Genomic DNA, 18,688 nt, shown 5'->3' on the forward strand with positions numbered 1-18,688 from the left:
CAGGGAACCCTGACTGCTCTTTGGACTGGAGAGGGAGGGGGAGAGGAGTGGGAGGAGGGGGAGGGAAATGGGAGGCTGGGAGGAGGCGGAAACTTTTTTTTCCTTTTCTCAATTAAAAAAAAAGAATTCTGAGATGAAAAAAATAAAGTTTGGAGATGTAGATCAGTCACAGAGTGCTTGCTTAGCATGTAGAAAGCCCTGAATTTTATACCCAAGACCATAAAACAATGGAACAAAATATTAGGAAGTTAAGAAGGTGAAAATCAACTCTAACAGAGGCAACAACTTGAACATACTGCAGTTCTTCCTTCTAGACCTTTTCTAGTTGTGTTTAATTTAACTTGGCTGCAGATGAGTTCTATGTGTAATGTTTCCCTATCCCTTAATTGTATATCCCATACTAGTCCCCTTGCTATTGTAATGATAAACATTATTTCATCATGTTGATACAACGCAGTTTAATTTACTGTTGTTGAATGTTGTTATTGCTTGATTTTTCACTTATCAAAATATACTTTGAAGAACATGTTAGTGCAAATTCTTTGTCTGAATCTTATTATGTCCTTGAGATAAATTTCCTTTTCAAAGCTACTACATACTGACCAAGCATACTTCATACACATTGGTGATAGTTGATCTTTGAAGCCTGAAACATTTTTGTCCCCATTAGATGGGGAATCTAAAACATGTGTTCAAAGCTTACACTGCTGGTAAATTTTGGAACTTGGATTTGAACACAGGCCTTTCTCCTGACTCTAGAAAGTACAACCATAAACACTGCTTACTCTCTGTTGTTTTATTATGTTATTATAGTAGAACAAGTAACCACAAGGATGTGAGCATTTTGCACTAGAGGTGTGTGTGTGTGTGTGTGTGTGTGTGTGTGTGTGTGTGAGAGAGAGAGAGAGAGAGAGAGAGAGAGAGAGAGAGAGAGAGAGAGAGAGAACATGCCATATCCTGTTTGGAAATCAGAAGAAAGTTTGTAGGTGCTAATGTTCTCCTTCTACGGTGTGGCATCCAACTCGGCAAGGGCCGAACCATCTTGCCATCCTCCCACTCACTAAAAGTTTTAAAGTATGTTCATAGCATCTTCATGAACTATAAACTTTGCCTCTAAGATTATGTACATTATGTGATCAACATTCAAATGGTTCATTTTTCAGCTTTCCTTTCCAGTCTTCTCCATGTCTGTATGTTCCAGGCCAGAGATAGTTTTTAACTCTATTCCTTATATGCCTCTATTCTTTGTCAATTTTGACCTTGTGGTCTGAAGAGCAGTGACTTCAAATATCCACTGACCCAAATCCAACTCAGCCTCAAAGCCAGGCATATATGGCCACTTCTGTGGCGCATATCCAGGTTCCCCTGCTGTTCTGCTTTCCACAACGCCTGATTTTACACCTCCTGGAGCATTTGTTGTATTCTATCCCACAGTGAACTTTGTGACTTTTTATTCTGGCTCATAATAGTGCCAATTTCTTAGAGGTAGGGACCTTCTTTTATTTATCTCTATGACCCCTTCTTTATATAAGACACTTTGCATAAATTTTGACAAAAGCTTTGTTTAACATATGTGCATGACTGGAGTGGTCTATTTTCCCAATTCTTTCTGATTTTATCTGAAATGCAATGGCTGGATCTGAGCTTAGAGACAATGACAGTGAGTTAGGACTGCTAACACTTCCTTCACAGTGAGTTAGGAAGCTAACACTTCCTTCTGAGGGCCAGGGGTGCTTAACGGAGACTGATCTTAGCTCTAGACCTCTCTCCCCATTGTTGCTGAGACTACTAGCTCATGCCCTGGAAGCTACTTACTTTGTTCTGCCCACAGCCCTTCCTTCCACCATAAAGAAGGGCACAGCAGATGGTACCCTGTGAAGCCACTCTGGGTGTACAGGAGTGGGGATACTAACAAGAGGAAACATAGGGTTAAAATAGAAAATGAAACAAAGATACAGTGGCTGGGGCTATAGCTCAGAAACAGAACACAGGCTTAGTAGGTGCAAGGCCCTGAGATCTATTCCCAGCACAAAAAGGAAAAGTCCCATGAATCTTCCTCTCTATTTGAATCCTGCATAATACATGTGGTATAATAGCACCTGAAGGACTCAAGGAGGGGTAGAGAAAAAACCTAGCAATGCCCCCCCTCCATTCTTAGGCCAACAGGAGTGCTTTTCTGACAGTCAGAATTGTCAGAGCCTCCTGGACCAGACCTTTCAGACATGCTTAGCTTCCTATTTTTTTATTAGAAAAAGAAGAAGAAAAGAGAAAATCAGTAGCCCATAAAAAGAAATGGCCCAGTGGAGAATTAGGATCCACCTTAGCATGCCTGAATCCAAATGACAGATCATTGAATAACATTTTACTGTGTATCAGCTGCCCTGCCTACTCCAGCTGTCAACTACTTTGCCTGCCACAGTGATGATTTCATCTGGCCCAGTGAAAATCTTTGAGCAACCCACAAATGCTTCAGTGGCAAAGCTCCAGGGGCACTGGGAGAGAGGAAGGTGCAGGACAGAACAGGAAGCAGGAGGAAAGAAAGAAGAGTCCCCAGCAGGAAAGGAAAGCCAGCTAAGATTTTCATCTGCCAGGTAGTCCAGGATGTCGACAACCCTGTGAGCAAATCCAGGTGAGATTCTGAATACCAATGGTTCGCCAACAAGAGACATGGAAACACAAAGGGGAAGGAACCTGACGAGGGCTATGGCTACACAGACACAAAGCATGACAGTACAGGATGTTGAGCCAAGATGGTCCTCTACTTCTACATGACAAGGCAAATCTGCTAAGCAATTGTTTGGTGGTGGTGGTGGTGTTTGTTTTTGGTTTGTTTGTTTGTTTGTTTGTTTTAAACAGGACCTCGCTCTGAAGTCCAGGCTGCGCAGAACTTGGTGTTCCTGAATGTGTAGTAATAAGAGCGGTGGGGCTGCGTTCCCAGCACCCCAGCCGCCTGCAAGGCTAGCTTTACCCGAAATAATTACATGGACACTGTATTATTTTAAGCACTGTTTGGCCCATTTCTATCTAGCCTCTTTTAGATAATGGTCAAAGCAGAAACTCATAACTGATCAAAGTGCTGAGAATAAGTAACTGCTGAGTGCTTGGATTAATAAGGGTCACCTATGTAACACTTCCCCATTTAAAATACAGGGATCATTGAGGAAGAGTGGGTGGAAGGACTGTGGGAAGTAACCAGGAGGAGTGCAGTGAAGTATGTCTTCTGGATATGGCACAGCTATGGAATCACGAACACACAGAAACTGTGACTGCCTGTATAGGCAGGGGAGAAGGAAAGGAAGGACACAAGGGTTGGAGGGAGACTGATTGTAAAGAGGAAGTCAATAGAAGTAGAGGAGGGATTAGATAAGGTAGTGGAGGTGAATGTAATACAAGTATTTTTTATCTTTTTTTAATTAATCAAATTCTTGAAATCACCTCTTTCACTCTCAAAAAGCTCCTGGTTCAGAAGATAAGACAAATGATCCCCTTAACAATTATCCCTAAATTATATATAAGATAAAAAAAAATCTCCCAGAACATGCAGTTGTTAAGTGACAGATCTGGGATTCGAACCTGCCAGCTTTTCTGTAATGGATGTGCTTGAAACTATTTCATCACACTGCATTCTGAAGGTCTCTGAAATCCATGCTTGGTTGTGAATGTTGTCTACCCATCCAAGCAGAAATCCCTCTTTAGGTCAGAAGAGTACAAGGTTGAATAAAGGGAAATAGGCAGTCAGTTTGGAGAGGTAAGACAGAAATGTGTTGGAAGTCTCTGGTAGAGGCAGGAAAAAGGATAAAGCCAATACAACTGTTACTCCTCTCCTGGGAACTTCACCCAGCAACCAAAGTGGGACATAATCACAACTGCTCTGCTCCTCAGAGAACAACTTAGAGTCTCTGCAAAGTACCAAGAATCTAAACAAACAGAAACCCTGCCTAAGGGAAGATGTCATCAGAAGTGAGAGGACCTGTCTTATATAAAAACTTGGTCTTTGAGAGACTGTACCTTCCATATTGTTTACCCTTCCTAAAAAGTCATTCGGCTAATTGAATATGGCTTTAATGTCTACTCAACTGTCCTGAGTATGCTATTCACTCTAACATGATCTAAGACAAACTCCAAATCCAGCACTCCCCCTGGACTCATTTCCTTCTCTACCTCTACCCTTTTAGCGTGACTTTGTACCAATGCCTTAATATCAGGGACTCTGGGTTGATCAGCCTAGGTTGCAGAGAGCAACTTCCTAAGGTGAAAGAGATCTATCATAAGCCTGCCCTAACTTATGGATTTTAAAGACAAATTGAAATTATTTAGGGACCATCTACTTAAATCTTCCCCTCCCTCCTCTAGTAACAGTGAGCTTAACTATGCATAACAATTGAGACAATTATTAAATTTCATTGTCTTAATAGTAGCCCGTTGATTAACTGTGATGCATGGTTAACCTTAGCTTTGTTTTACAAGCATACTTAAGTGCACAGTCGTGTAAAAGGTGTTCAGGTGTATAACTGGAAGTAAGTTTATTCAAATTCACGTCTCTCCCTAGAGGCTAGAAGAGGTTGAGAACAGCCAATTTCCTCAAAGTAAAACTTCCTTTGCTGGACATTTCTTTAGCATTCTAAAGTCAGTTGTTGGAGGCAACCTTACTGAGAAGAGCCAACTTCCAGTTTTAGGGTGAAAAGCCATATTTCTGGTCATAGATTTTCTTTCTCAGAATAACTGGTATTCGTTTCCTTCATACATTTATATTTCCATCAGAACAGATATTCAGATTGTTCAGCAGTGGTAAATCGTCACCTTTCAAGCAGTATTTGCTTTTGAAAACATCAAGTCAGTCAGAACAACCTTGAGTGATTAATATACACTTTAGCTTAACCATAATGTGGTTTTCTGAAACCCAGGATGCTGAGTGTTTAAAAAGAACTTTTTGAAGGGTCATTCCTGTGAGGTGAGAGAAAGGGTTAAGGTTAAGTTTCCTGAGGCTAAGGTTAAGTTTCAATAGATTCAGGACTTCCTATCCTAACCACTGCCTTTCCTTCAGTGCCTCAGTAAAGCCACATTTCCCTGAATTGCTAAAGCTGCTTGGCTTCCTTGGGACAAGGAACAAAGACTCAGTGAAGCCACTCTCTGGAAAAGGAATTTGTGGTGCTGCTGTCTTCATCTGTTTCCTATTGGCATGTATGAACACCATCCCCAAGTTTTACAAAATAGCTGTTTGTCTCACTAATGGTTTTTGAGGATGAAAAGTCCAAGAATTTGATACTAGCATCTGGTGTGGTCTCTATTATGACCCAGCAGAGGCATTATGTGAGATACAGAGCAAGCATTGTAGCTTAGGTCTCTCTTCCTTTTCTTAAAAAGCCACTAATGCTTTTATTGGGACTACCCTCTTGACTATCCAATCCTAATTACCACTCAAGGATCCCACCTCCAAATACCATTAACATATGACTGGGATTTAAAGTTCCAGTTTGAGGGACAAAGTCAAAACATAGCACCATCTCCGACTTAGCTTTTAGTATAGCAGTTTATAGGCCTTGTGCTCTAGAATGAAACAATGTTGTATTTTTTTTGTTCTAAATTTTCTTTCGTAAGTTTCCAATCACTTTGGTTCACAGTATCTCTTGCTTTCTTCATAGCTCTCTCATAGACCCTCTGTCTCAGATGGATCTCCAAATCTAAATCCTCAAGGGGAATGAGCTAACTTTACTGTCTGTCCCATTAGGAAGAGTCCTTACCTCGGAAATTCTGGATCCATCCAAGACAGCCTTATTCTTTTTTTTTTCTTTCTTTCTTTTTTTTTTTTTTATTGAGAAAAGGAAAAAAAAAAACAAGTTTCCACCTCCTCCCAGCCTCCCATTTCCCTCCCCCTCCTCCCACCCTTCTTCTTATCCTACTTCTCTAAGCAGGCAGTCATGGGAAAGGAGCTTCCACTAGAAGCACATGGACAGCAGTACGACTTGTACTGTTAATTCTCTTTTGATTTTGATTTTTTTTTTCTGTATGGGAGCAAATCAAAACTTCAAACTTTCGAAGAGGCAGAGCTGGCCTCCATACCCCCAGTTCCCCAATTCCTGCACAGCCTTCTATGCCCTCTCCCATTCTCTATGTTCCTCCCAGGGGTCTCTACCCTCTTGCTCAGCATCCTCAACCACCCATGGATCTTTCCTCTACTATTTATCTAGACTCCCAGTCCGATATCTGTGTCCCTTACAAGAGTCCAGTAACTCATCCTGGGTCTCTCTCATGTGTCTCCAGGGCCTGCCCAGTCCCTTCCTGCGCTGCCCTTCCCAAAGACTCTTGGATCGTGTGGTTCGACGCTATGCTGAAGTGGTTGACGCTGGCAGCATCTTCATGGACCACTTCACCGACCGTGACAAGCTGCGTCTCCTCTACACACTGGCTGTCAATGCACACCCCATCATTCTGCAGGTACTTGGTGACCTCCACAAGCTCTCCAGGTTATGTTACCACCTTGGAATTTCAGAGGCCATCCATAAGTTGATTTTTCTCTCGTTTTTGCTTCATGTCTTGGGGCCACAAATCTGGGCTCATACATTTGCAACATCAGGTAAGTGTTTGACAGCCTTGGCAGCTAGTGAGGAAAGAGGTATGGGAGTGCAGGGCTGGGAATGTAGGTGACAAGGAACAGCAGTCAAATTTACAAGTTGAGGCAGACAGGAAGGCCTTCATGAAGGGAGGTGAATTTAATCTCTGCCACTAAGAGAAACATGATCTGAGCAAGTTTCATGGATTGGTGAGACAGCTACCCAGAGATATACCTTGAAGCTGTGTTTGGAAAGGAGAAAAAAACCTGAAAGTGAAATTATTGAAAAGTGGTCAAATAAATGAGGACATATTGGGCCTGGGACACACTTAGTCAAAAAGATAGAGACACCATGTTAACAGTTATCCATAGAATTCATGGAGCTAAATTCCCCCAGAACAAGGGTCAGGACATGGACACATAAGTCACATCATGGACAGAAAAGATACCAGAAGTCACAGGGGAAGAGAAGGGGTGAAAGAAGAGTAAAGGGTGAAGGAATGGGATGGGAGGAGGAGGGAGAAAGAGAATAATAGGGGGAGGGAGAAAAGGAAAAGAGGAGGGAAAGCTTGGCATGGTGACACAGGCTATATAATAAGACCATCTTCTTTTTTTTTCTTTCTTTTTTTGGGGGGGGGGTGAGACAGGGTTTCTCTGTGTAACCCTGACTGTCCTAGAACTCACTCTGTAGACCAGTCTGTCCTTGAACTCACGGAGATTTGCCTGTCTCTGTCTCCTGAGTTCTGGGATTAAAAGTGTACACCACCACCTGGCATGAGACCATCTTTTAAAATACCATAATATAAAAATACAGGTAGGGAAGAAAGGAGCCACAACACAGATAGTTCCTAAATATTTGCCAAAAAACTAAAGGATGACTACACAATGAAGACTATTGGTTATTAGGTTCTTGCTGCATGCCAGGTGTGTTGAATAATGGCTATCATTGTCAATTATTTCTCACTACAAACCTCCAGAATGATATTGTCATCTCCATTGGGAATAAGACGGGAGAAGTGCCTTAGCCACTATCACCTAAACACAAAGATGTCTGCCATCAGAGACAACAGAAGCTATACTCTACCCATTAAACCTGCCTAGTGTCTTTGACATGCTAGAAGACATGCTAGCAGCAGAGAAGGAGCTGCTCTTTGCCCTACATGCTCAGGGGTCTTCTTGGAGGCCTTTTACTCACAACTTTTACTCTAACTTTTGTTGTCACCTTGGTTACCCGAAGGTCTGGTTCCTGAGAGACCTGACCTGGAACCATGTGGCTGAGACACCCCACTCAACCCTGGGCATTACCAAGAAAGAGTGTGGTAGGGGACCAAAGAGTGGTTTCACATATTTAAACAAGATCAGTAGGTCCAGGTTGTCCCTTGGAGGCACATAGTGTATAAGGTACTCCAGTTAGGGAAGCTCAAAGACCATGACTCTTTATAACATGACTTAAAAGAGGTAGAAGATACAGGAAAGAGAGACAGACAGACAGACAGACAGAACTTGGAAGTCTACTTTTTGTTTCATTTTCTGTAGTGCTGGGGATGGGACCCAGGGCCTTGTGTATGTCAGATAAGTGGTCTGCTACTAAGATGCATCACTCAGACTTACTTTGTTTTCTTAAGGTAAACAAAGGGGAAAGTGGTGTTTATAGTTTTGGTTGTCAGTTCTAGACACAGATTCATTGAGAAAATGATCAACAGTTGAGGCTCTAACACAGACAGGGAATATTCCTTATGGCCCTACCAATAGATGAATACAAGTGGCCGATGGCTACTGAGAGAAAGAGAATCAGTCATCTTTCTCCATGGACAAATTCCCACATAGATTGTCCAATTCCAATGGTCAGCTCTGGTCACATGTACATATGAGTGACACTAAATGGACTCAGTAGGTTGTATATAATATATATGTGTGATTATATGTCTATAAATATATGTATCTATGTGTAGCAATAATTAAGAATAGATCATGAATTTTGGAGAAAGAAAGGGGACACAGGAGTTAGGAGGAGGAAGGGAGGGTGGGAATGATGGAGATACAGGGTTCATTTATGATGTACAAAAAACAGACAAAAACAAATAAAAAAATTTAAAAATGGCCAAGAAAAAACAGCTAGGATTCCTTCCTAACTTTATATCACCCAAATCCAAAAGTTGAGAGCTTTTACAAGGACAAAGGCTGGGCTATGCTTCCCCAGACCAATGTTAGTCTATCTGGAAGCTTCCCACCAGTGGAGAAGAATCTTTAAGTGTGTAGTTACCTGAACCATGTAGGATTATCCAGTCTAGCAGCGGGAACAGCCACCAGAATTATTCGTGTCCCATCTTAGAACCAGGTAGTTGTATTTATTCATTTATTTATTCATGAGCTCTGTTGACCAAGCTGACCTCAACCCTCCTGCCTCATCCTCCTGAGCAGCTGGAAGAAACCAGCTTACATGATACCTTATTTGTAATGTATTTATTTATTTATTTATTTATTTATTTATTTATTTATTATTTGTCCTTCAGTTGCCCTGAAGTTGCTCTTTTATTTTTTTTTCCATGGCCTCTTCCTAAGTAATGATATCTTGGAAAGTACAGACTAGTCATATTTTTTAAATGGCACAACTTAAAAGAAAAATACCCTGAATCCTGGATACCACTGAAAATCACTGAAGGTTGGTTAACATTCTCAGGTTCCACTTGGAGCAACTCGTAAAATCTGATCCACTGCATAAATGAGAGCGGCCTCCTTCCTGATTCCTTCCATTAGCAACACACTCCCAAAGTAGGGGGAGGGCAGGGCCTTACTATGTTCCAAAAGGTATGAAAAGATGGGGAAATGTTTTGCCAGCATGTTTTGAGATCCAGGGTGGCAGTAAGACTTATTTGTGTGGGCTGTGGGTGAGAGGTAGAAAACAAACTGCTCTGTGAGATCTCTCTGTGTCTAATTCCTGCTCCTTCTGGCTTGGCAGATCTTCCCGGGGGCAGAGGGCTGGCCACTGCCCAAGTACCTGGGCTCCTGTGGTAGATTCCTGATCAGTACCAGCACCAGACCACTGCAAGAATTTTACGATGCACCCCCAGAGCAAGCTGCTGACCTTGCCTACCAACTCCTTGGGGTCCTGGAGTCCCTGAGGAGCAATGATTTGAACTATTTCTTCTACTTCACCCATGTTGATGCAAACATGTTTGGCATCTTTGACAATGGGCATCTGTTCATCCGGGATGCCAGTGCACTAGGTGTCATCGACAAGCAGGAAGGTACTCAGCATGGGCTTGGTTGAGCAGCTGTCAAAGGGGATGTTAGGGTGACCAAGGCTAAGGAGGGGTGACCTGGGCCTTTGTACTCTCTGTATGTCACAGAGTAATCCAAGTTGGGAAATGTTCTTGGTCATAGCACAATATCTCCTCACCCTCATTTGAATTTTGGTTTTATCGTTATTTTCAAAGGGAAAATTAACTTGGTCTTGCCTGTAAGGGGCATTGTCCGTGGTGGTATGGGCCCCCAGTGAGCCCTCCCAGGGTAGTTCTGGATCTCACTCACATACAAGTCACAGGCCCCTCTCCCCCTCAGACCCGTTCTCCTCAGATGCTCTTAGCCTTGATCTAAGATACAACTGCTGGCCTAGTTCACTTTGCAGTTAGTGTTGACATATTGACCCTGTAAGGTTTGAAAATTACACAAACAGGGAACTGAACGAGGTGTGTGAGCAAGTCACAGTTCTCTTTGTTCACAACGGCTCAGCCAAGTGTTCTAGAGACCATTAAGCCCCAGTTTCTCAAGGTGACCAAATTTGTTGAGCCCAATAACAGGACAAAAGATTTTTTCCCATTTCTGACACTTTTTTTTAAACAAACTCTGCAAAGATAGAGGGAAAAAAACCTTTCCTCTCTTCCTGATTTGCCTTTATTAAGAAGAATCAAATTAAAAGAGAGATTGATCCCTGCTATGCAAACATCAGTTCCATTGTAACCTGCTGAACACATATTTTGGATGACATGTTTTCCTCCCTGACTTTTTATCCTAATGGTACAATAAAACCAATCCTAATACCATCCTCACTTCCCTAATTCAGTAATAACAGGAAAGTATATGTGGTTATAATTTTTATAATTATAGCCCAGCTTCTGGTAGAGACAAGTGGGTTTTCCATGCTTGGGCTTTAGCCTGATTGTAGGACAGTATTACTCAATGCTGTTCTCCAAAGGGGCTGTTGTGTTCTTGAGCCCTACATCTTCTGATGACAGGGAAATGCTTGGATACTAAAGCACTTCACTCTGCAATTGTAATTGGCAGTCCCCCTTCACTCCGTCCCCACTCCCACAAGAATAGGTTTACAATATCTGATATTTTCCACTTCTCTTCTAGGCAGCCAAGCAGCTTCCAGGACTGGAGAGAACGAAGACATTTTTAGCTGCCTGGTGTCTGACTGCACGGTCCAGCTGTCCTCCTGTGACACTGTCCCTGAGAAGCAAAACCTGGTGCTGGTGTGTCAACAATTGCTGCCTCGACTTCTCCAGGGAAAGTTTCCTTCCCCTGTGCAAGAGAAAATAGACTCTGCTCTCAGTCTGTGTAGCAAGAATGCCAGCACAGACATGGAAGTTTTAGGGGCCACCAACCTACTGAAGGACATCTTGAGACCCCTGAGAACCTGTGACCCTAGATTTGCCTACCGCTACCCAGACTGCAAGTATAATGACAAGTTCTGAATGACTGGGGCCTAAGTAGCTTGAAGGGACAATCCACAAGCTCTTCCATGTCCATGGATGAGTTGACACCAAATTAGAAGAAGCAATTTCAGTTTAAATATTTAAGTACATTCCTTTCCTAAGAAACACTCAAAACTAGTGAAAGAAACTCGTCTAACGTGCTTGCCTTCAAGTCCTCTAAAAGTCAAGTGTCAAAACATGAGCTTTCTTAGAGAGGACATGCTATGGGGAAGGTGAACAGGCAAAGGTTGACAGGCAAACTCGTGCTGCACTCTGATTCGCCAGCAAAAAAAAAAAAATAGTCAATGCAAGAAAGTTTTTCTGGATATCTACAAGACCAATATGGAGCCATACATCAAGAGAGCTCCATGTCTCCCATGAACAGATCTGCTGTATTAGCCCTGTGTGTTCAGGGCTATGCAGAACAGGCTGTCCAAGTGTGACTACAGCTTAGTTACAAAGACAGATTTCAGAGCACAGCAGCCTGAGGGTCCAGACAGGTTTCATTGTTCATTGTAACTTCAGCCTGGGACCAGAGCCTGGTCTCTTCCGTAACACATACTCCAGTGTAAGACTCAAAGGAGTCCTAAAATTTTCGTCCAAATGTGGCCTTACAAGTTTTATTTAAAACAAAAAAACAAAACAAAAAAAACCACTTTTTTAAAGGTCAACCAGTGGAATGCATTTTCCTCTGCTGTGCCTTTAAAATATTTACCTACATGGCTTATGGGCCTCTGTGCATGCCTCCTTAATAATTATAAAGGGCTCTTAGACCTTTGCCTAGCCTCCCTACTAGACTTCTACTCCTGGGAATGGATCAGTCTACCTCCTTTCTTCTACCTCTAAATCAGCACCTTGGAGGTCAGAACACTCAGTCAACAAGCCTTGCTGCACCCATGGGGAAACAGAGGCCCAGGGAGGATGTGATTTGCTTGGATAATGCCGAAACCCTCCCTACCAGTTCATTCACCTGTTGCCTTCCCCATCAGTCTCAGACTCCCATCTTGGACAATTCAGTTCTAATTTCATTCACATTTAAACATGAATCCCTATCTTGTGGTATACTGGGGAACCTTTCAGTTTTGCCTTTTGACTGCTCCAGACACTCTCTGTTCCCTGGCAACCACAGCAGTGAGGATGGCAGACCAAGCTGCTGCAAGGACTGGCTTGTCATGCTTGAGAAGCTTTAAAGCTGATGTCTTCCGGTTGACTGTTGAGAATGAAGTCCGACCACATCTCCTTACTGACTTGCTTGGGGTATGTGCTCCCAGACAGCCTCCTGACCAGAACCCAGGGAAGGGGCTACAGTCTCAGACTCCCCAAAGGTGCACATGAACATAAGACTGTCCTCAGGACTCTCCAGTACACATGCCAGGCCTGGCCTCTCTCAACAGAACCATTGTTTTTCCACTAAAGACTGTAAGTGACTTTGAGTGACGCCCCAGGGGGAGTTGAAAAGTAGAACTTACTGTAACCTTCTGCTTATTCCTCTATCACATATCTGTGGGGAAGGCAAGAAGAGGGAACAAATGAAGACCTCTCCTCTGGACCAGTGACCTGGGACTCTAAAGAGTAGAGTCTTAGAAGGGAAAATAGCCCTAGACACCTCTTGAATCTAGACAAAGACATCTTATGTCCTCCTTGATCGCATCCCAGGAGAGAGCAAAGAACAAAACTATCTGAGTACCCCCTGGAGAATAGTGGGATATTTGTTTTTAGTACAAGCTAAAGCAAACTACATGTTTTTGCAGCTGTGTGCAGATCCGCAGGGCAGGCCAAAGGAGGACAAACAACTCTTAGGCAGGGCCTAACACTTTGGAGTGGCCTGGAAATAGCTCCTCAGCTAGTGACCTCTTGCAAGATCAGGAGATTGAGAAGTCCCTTTTCTCATGCCTTTTGAGAACAAAGCAGACTTGCTCTTTTCATCGTGATTGAAGATCCAGGCCCCCTCCTAGGTCTTATCTCCAAGGGATATACTCCCCACTACCTGCCATCTGTTTATTCTCTGCCGCTCCTTCTACAAAGGGCACCTCTCTCTCCAATGCAGGAGTGTAGTAGGCAGACAGCACTGACTGCCAGCCCTTTGGGCTCTGCCTTGGTCACTCTGTGGCTTCACTCCAGGCCACACCCATCCTAAGGCTTATCCATACCTAGTCACTGGGCTTGGCAAGATGTGATGTCTCAGGCAATTTGGCCCACTTAGCTACAACTCTGATGGGTAGTTTTTATTCCCAAACTCTCCATGAATCAGACTAAGACTTTACTGGCCCTTCATCACAGTCCAACTTCCCCCACTCCTCCTTTCCCTCTGAATTCTTTTCACAGGTGTTGGCTACACAACTTGTGCCCATTTTGTGCCAAAAAATGGTAGCTCCAGAAAAGTATGTTCACATCTTAATCCTCAGAAACTGTGACAATTGCCTTATATGGGATATGGTTAAGGATGCTGGGATTTTCCAGGATTATCTAAGTGGGTCCTAAATGGCAGCCCATGTGTCTTCATTATGAGGGAGGCCAGGGGACTTTTAAGAGAGAAGAACCAGTGATGTGAAAGCAGAGGCTAAGATTGGAATGAGGGCAACTATAAGCCTCCAGCAGTCACCAGAATCTGGAAGAGGCAAGCAATGAACCTTCTGCCATATCCCCCAGAGGGAATATGGCTCTAATGCTACCCTAACTTTAACCCAGTGAGCCCCAAGAACTGTGAGAGGATATAAATCTATTGGTATACACCACCTCCTGTATAGTGATTTATTTAAATACCTTCAGGAATCCAATACATACTCCAAAGTCTACTGAATATCAGCTTCCAGAGAGCTCCAACTGCAATACTTGTCCACAGTCTACAGTGAGCAAATGGAAAGTAGTCCTTGGGCTGATGATGTAGCATACTGGTAGAGCCCTTGCTTAGCATGCTCACGGCCCTAGTTTCGGTCCCAGTACAACAGAAGCATGTCTTGGCATGGGAAGCATGAGCTGTAGCCCAGTGCAAGGCTATGGGCGTCCTTCCTCCAAAGCTCTAAACACCAGGCCAGCCACTACAGAACACTTTCTGAACCTTGTCCCTGAAATTCTGGTCCACATGTTTGTGCCTCATTTGAGTATGATTTCAGGAAAACCTGTGTCCTGCTTCCCCATCTGTCTGGGAGCTTCCTGAGTCTGGGAGTGATGTGGAGAACTTTGTGTTCCCCTCAACAAGGGAGAGCTGGACCCAGAGCAGAGGCTGAGAACAATGAGTGCCTTCTTTAGCCCTTCCCTACATTGTTCATACACCATACTGGCTACCCATCAGATTGAAGACTTCTCAACAGGCAAGAAACAGTTGAGTCAGCACTCAAGAGCCTTCAACCAGAATAAAATTATCACCAGCTTGTCTCTACTCCCTGGGATTTGAGTGGAGGCATTATTTTGCCAGTTTTTGTCAGCTATGCCTTTTAGCCTCTAGGACTGGCTATGTGACTTGTGGGGCCCAAAGACAAATGAAAATTTGAGATGGACCTGTACAGAAACAACTTATAGTTGCAAACTGAACCAGCAAAGCTAAGCTGAGGCCCTTTGCTCTATAGGTTACAGGCTAACCAAGCTGGCCCAGGGGACAGACTGCAGATACGGATTCCCCTTACACTTGACATTGAGTCTTACTGGCATTGGCTGAGGGCTCTTTTAACCTTCACACCAAAGGGAGCAGGTTTAGGACAGGGATGAAATGTAATATATGCCGAAGGCTTATGAGATCAGACTCCACCAACTGCAGTTATCAGGAAGGTATAATGCCAGCTCACCCACAAGTCTGACTTAGCACAGGAGAATGCTGGCTTCAGTGTTTTGTTAAGTGTGATTGTTTTTACGTTTCCTGCCTGTGGTCTTGCATCGTCTGACTTCTGCCTATAAGTGATTCCCTAAGTCTGAACACTTTCTCTGGTGTTAACAGAAATACTTTGTTGAAACTGAGGTCTTTGGGGGACAGTCCAGATCTCTGTAAATAGACTGACTTGTTATCAAACCATGACTATCCTGTTACTGTATAACTTTCTCCATGTTATTTATTTTTTCCAGAACTCACTCTTTTTGTGTATAAAATATGGAGGAAGAGATTTACTCTTGCAGAAATATTGTCCCCTGTAAGTGATGTGGGTCTCTTTTTGAATGGAAAGAACAGAGGCATTCTCTATAGAGAACATAGTGACATTTTGAAGGAAATTCTGACTCCTATCCAGGAGGCCACTGGCCCTCTGGCTGCTGACAGTCTGACTGTGGTCATTTTTGGTGCTTCTCCCATTCAGACCTTTGGTCAATCATGAAAGGCAGCTGGGCAGCTTCTGTCCCCACCTCCCTCCCTAGCCTGGCCTTCCAGCAGGCTCAGAAGGGAATCTTCCAGTGAACATGGTACAGGGAGCCTTACCAAGTCCATCTGTGCTCATTATGTGAAGAGAAATAAGGACATAACGTTTCAGTGAGCACCAGTCTCCTAGCTAGCTCATGGTGCTGTGGCTTCCCTATCCACCTTACCCCACTTTTCACACACATTGGCCCAATTGAGCTCACAAGAACATAGGGTATTCTCTGATCTGCTTGCAGCTCTTGAAGGAATTTCAAATGACAGGAAAAGCTTGACACCCAAACAGGGGACAACAGCATTTGCAGGTTTGCTTGAGTATTTGCATGAGTAAAGAATGGCTTCAGGCCTGTACTGTGACCACAGGGCCAGTGTGGCAATCCCAAGGGAGCAGACATGTATCCCTTTGGATCCTGCCGCAGTGAGCATAGCAAAAATCAATATATCCAAATTACTGTTTGCAGGAATGTTAGTCTTTGCAATTAAGCAATAAGCACTTCATTTGTGATAAAATAAACAGGTATGCACTATAATAGCAAAATGTTGGAAATATATTTCTACAGAATAACCTCCAGGGCATCCATACAACCGAGTGCCACCTTGTACAGAAGGACGATGAGTGACTCTGAACTCACATGAGGAAACGCACCATAAGCACTTAAAACAGGCTGATTTGTGTGCAGGAAGAAGAGCTATAAAATCCCATTTATGTGCCTGCTCACTTGAAATATTCTAAACTGCATACTATGAGGAATTGGAAGAAATTACATGATTGTATATCAGAATACATCCACAGTACAGGCTAGAAAAGATGAAACATGTCTGGAGCTCCATTAGGAAAACAGCAGCCTTAGTTTAGCTTCTTCATGGTTAAGGTCAGGGTGAGAGATGCTTGGTCATTCTGTCTGTACAATGTTCATGTTGTTGTTTGTGTTAAGTCATGAGTACAGAGCAGCCTTGTTTTGTCTTGATCCCTCTTAGTCAAAGAGGGGCCTTGTTTGATGTTGGCATTCTGAGAAATTGTTTGTGTCTAAGGAGAACAAAAGGGCTGTGCTGTGCTGGCCAAGCCAGCTGTGGGTAACACTGAAGCTAAGGCTTAAATGACCATGCCAATCCAACTCCATGCGCATCTCCTTCTCTGTAAGACAACTGGTAAATGTCAAATATGGTCTATAGGTCAATAAATGGGGCTGTTATGAATATTAATTTCTGAGTATCAGTGAAGATTTTGGTTGAGTGATGTTAACATATGAGGAACCTGAATGAAGATAATAAATGGATCCTACATTCTATTTTGTAGCTTTGTAATTTAAAAACTTCTTTTATATTGTGTGATATGCTCTGTGTGTGTATCTGTGTGTGTGCGTGCGTGCGCACGTGTGTGTGTGTGTGTGTGTGTGTGTGTGTGTGTGTGTATACCACAACATTCATGTTGTTGTCTGGCATGTCAGGGTTGTGCTGCACAAAACAAAATGCACATATCAAAATACCAAAGCATTATCTATGTGACACAATAGCCCTAACTATGAGAAGCACATGGAAACTGAACTAGCATCACAAGAGGATTCAGGTCACCCATAGGAGGTATAGTCAAAGGCAGTGTTAGTTGGGTAGAAGCATTATTGTTCCATTTCCATTGTTACTGTCGTTTATCTCCATCTCTTTGATCCAATCTGTTTATGTGAATGTGTCCATCATGGGACCAGGGCTACTTGTATCACAGCTGAAGAAAACAGAGACTCAGAGCCCAGATTCTTTCCCTATTATACACAAACAACAGTGTTCTTTGGAGAGCAGCTACCAAACACAATCTAACCCATCTCCCCACCCTGCCATTCCACTGTCATACTTTAGCCAAATCCATTTGCATCTTGCCTGTACCTGTAACAACTCTCTGAAAAGAAAATCACTCATTAAGGGGAATTGTACCAAAAGTAAGTCAGTAGTATTTGGCTTGTTGAAAATACAAATATTTTAATATGTTATTTTTTAAAGATCTTACCCAGGGAAGGCAAAATTTCAGGAAAAGAAGCAAGTCATGGAAACTATTGAAAAGCAATTTGGTAAAGTTCGTCAAGAGCCTTAAAAGTGGAGTAGTGGGGAGAGGAAGGGAAAGGAGCCTAAAAAGGGATGGCACACTCTACCTAGTAATTCCACTTCTGGGATGCCGTCCAGAGGAAGCCATCAAGAAAACAGAGGCGTGTGTGCAGACCAACTGCAAATTAATCATGGGTTGAACATTCATGACCTTCACTGAATGAGAGTAAGTAGTATTTTAATAGGTATAAATTACAAGACAGAGTAACATGGGAGAGGAGAAAACAGAATCTCAACTTTGAAAGCCCAAAAGCAAACAATTTAGAAGCAAAAGAACAGGATTCTAAATTGGCAGCAAAGAATGTGAGAACCAGATCAATTCATACCACAAAACCCTTCCCTCCAAAAGCTTGAGACTGACATCAGATCACACCAGAAATGAGGGCCAAAAGGTGGCTGTGGTTTGTATAAGGCGTCTTTTTAAAAGCAATTGGATGTCTGCCCGATTCCTCAGCTTTCAGATCCAATGTCAAGGCCCTCGAAGATCAACAAAGAATAAGACACTCTATTATGTACCGGACAGTGCATGTGCAGAGAGGGCCTGAAAGTTTGTGTGCATGAAGACTCAAAATTCCCAACCCTCTCCCATACCTCCAGGCTAGAGAATAGATGCGTGATCCCTAATCCCAGAACCTCATGGAAGAGACTGACATGAGAAACTCCTTGAATAACGCCCTCATCATGTCCCGACCAGGTCACATCCTACAACCCCCATGTGCTTTCCAGAGCACTCAGTCATCTTTTTCAGTTCCCTGCTCCTTTTGTTTTCCTTCTGGTTTTGAGTCCCAACATTATTTTGAAATGACCTCAAGCCTTCAGAAAAGGTGATAGAAAAGTCCAAATGCCTCCTGTGTACCCTGTATCTGCATTGCTCTTTATTTGCTTTCTTCCCCATGTCTGCATTATCGTACCACCCCTCCCTCTTCACCCATCTCTCTCCCTGGATGGCTCTGATGACTCGCGCTCCACCTTTTATATTCCTACTGTTTTCTGGGCTATTTTGGGAAG

At 43.1% G+C, this 18,688-nt stretch overlaps 1 protein-coding gene across 1 annotated transcript in view; it reads left to right on the forward strand.

The window, feature by feature from the left end:
• The window catches only part of Dipk2b (divergent protein kinase domain 2B), a 50,465-nt gene extending 33,636 nt beyond the window's left edge, over positions 1–16,829 (forward strand). The window contains exons 3-5 of the mRNA XM_005358936.3: positions 6,262–6,435; positions 9,510–9,798; positions 10,907–16,829. Coding sequence (XP_005358993.2) covers positions 6,262–6,435; positions 9,510–9,798; positions 10,907–11,247 — 804 coding nt within the window. The 3' untranslated portion in view covers positions 11,248–16,829. The remainder of the gene's footprint in view (positions 1–6,261; positions 6,436–9,509; positions 9,799–10,906) is intronic.
• Positions 16,830–18,688: the final 1,859 nt, after the last annotated feature.

The sequence above is a fragment of the Microtus ochrogaster genome, chromosome X, assembly GCF_000317375.1.
Source record: "Microtus ochrogaster isolate Prairie Vole_2 chromosome X, MicOch1.0, whole genome shotgun sequence".
In the NCBI taxonomy this organism is placed as follows: domain Eukaryota; kingdom Metazoa; phylum Chordata; class Mammalia; order Rodentia; family Cricetidae; genus Microtus; species Microtus ochrogaster.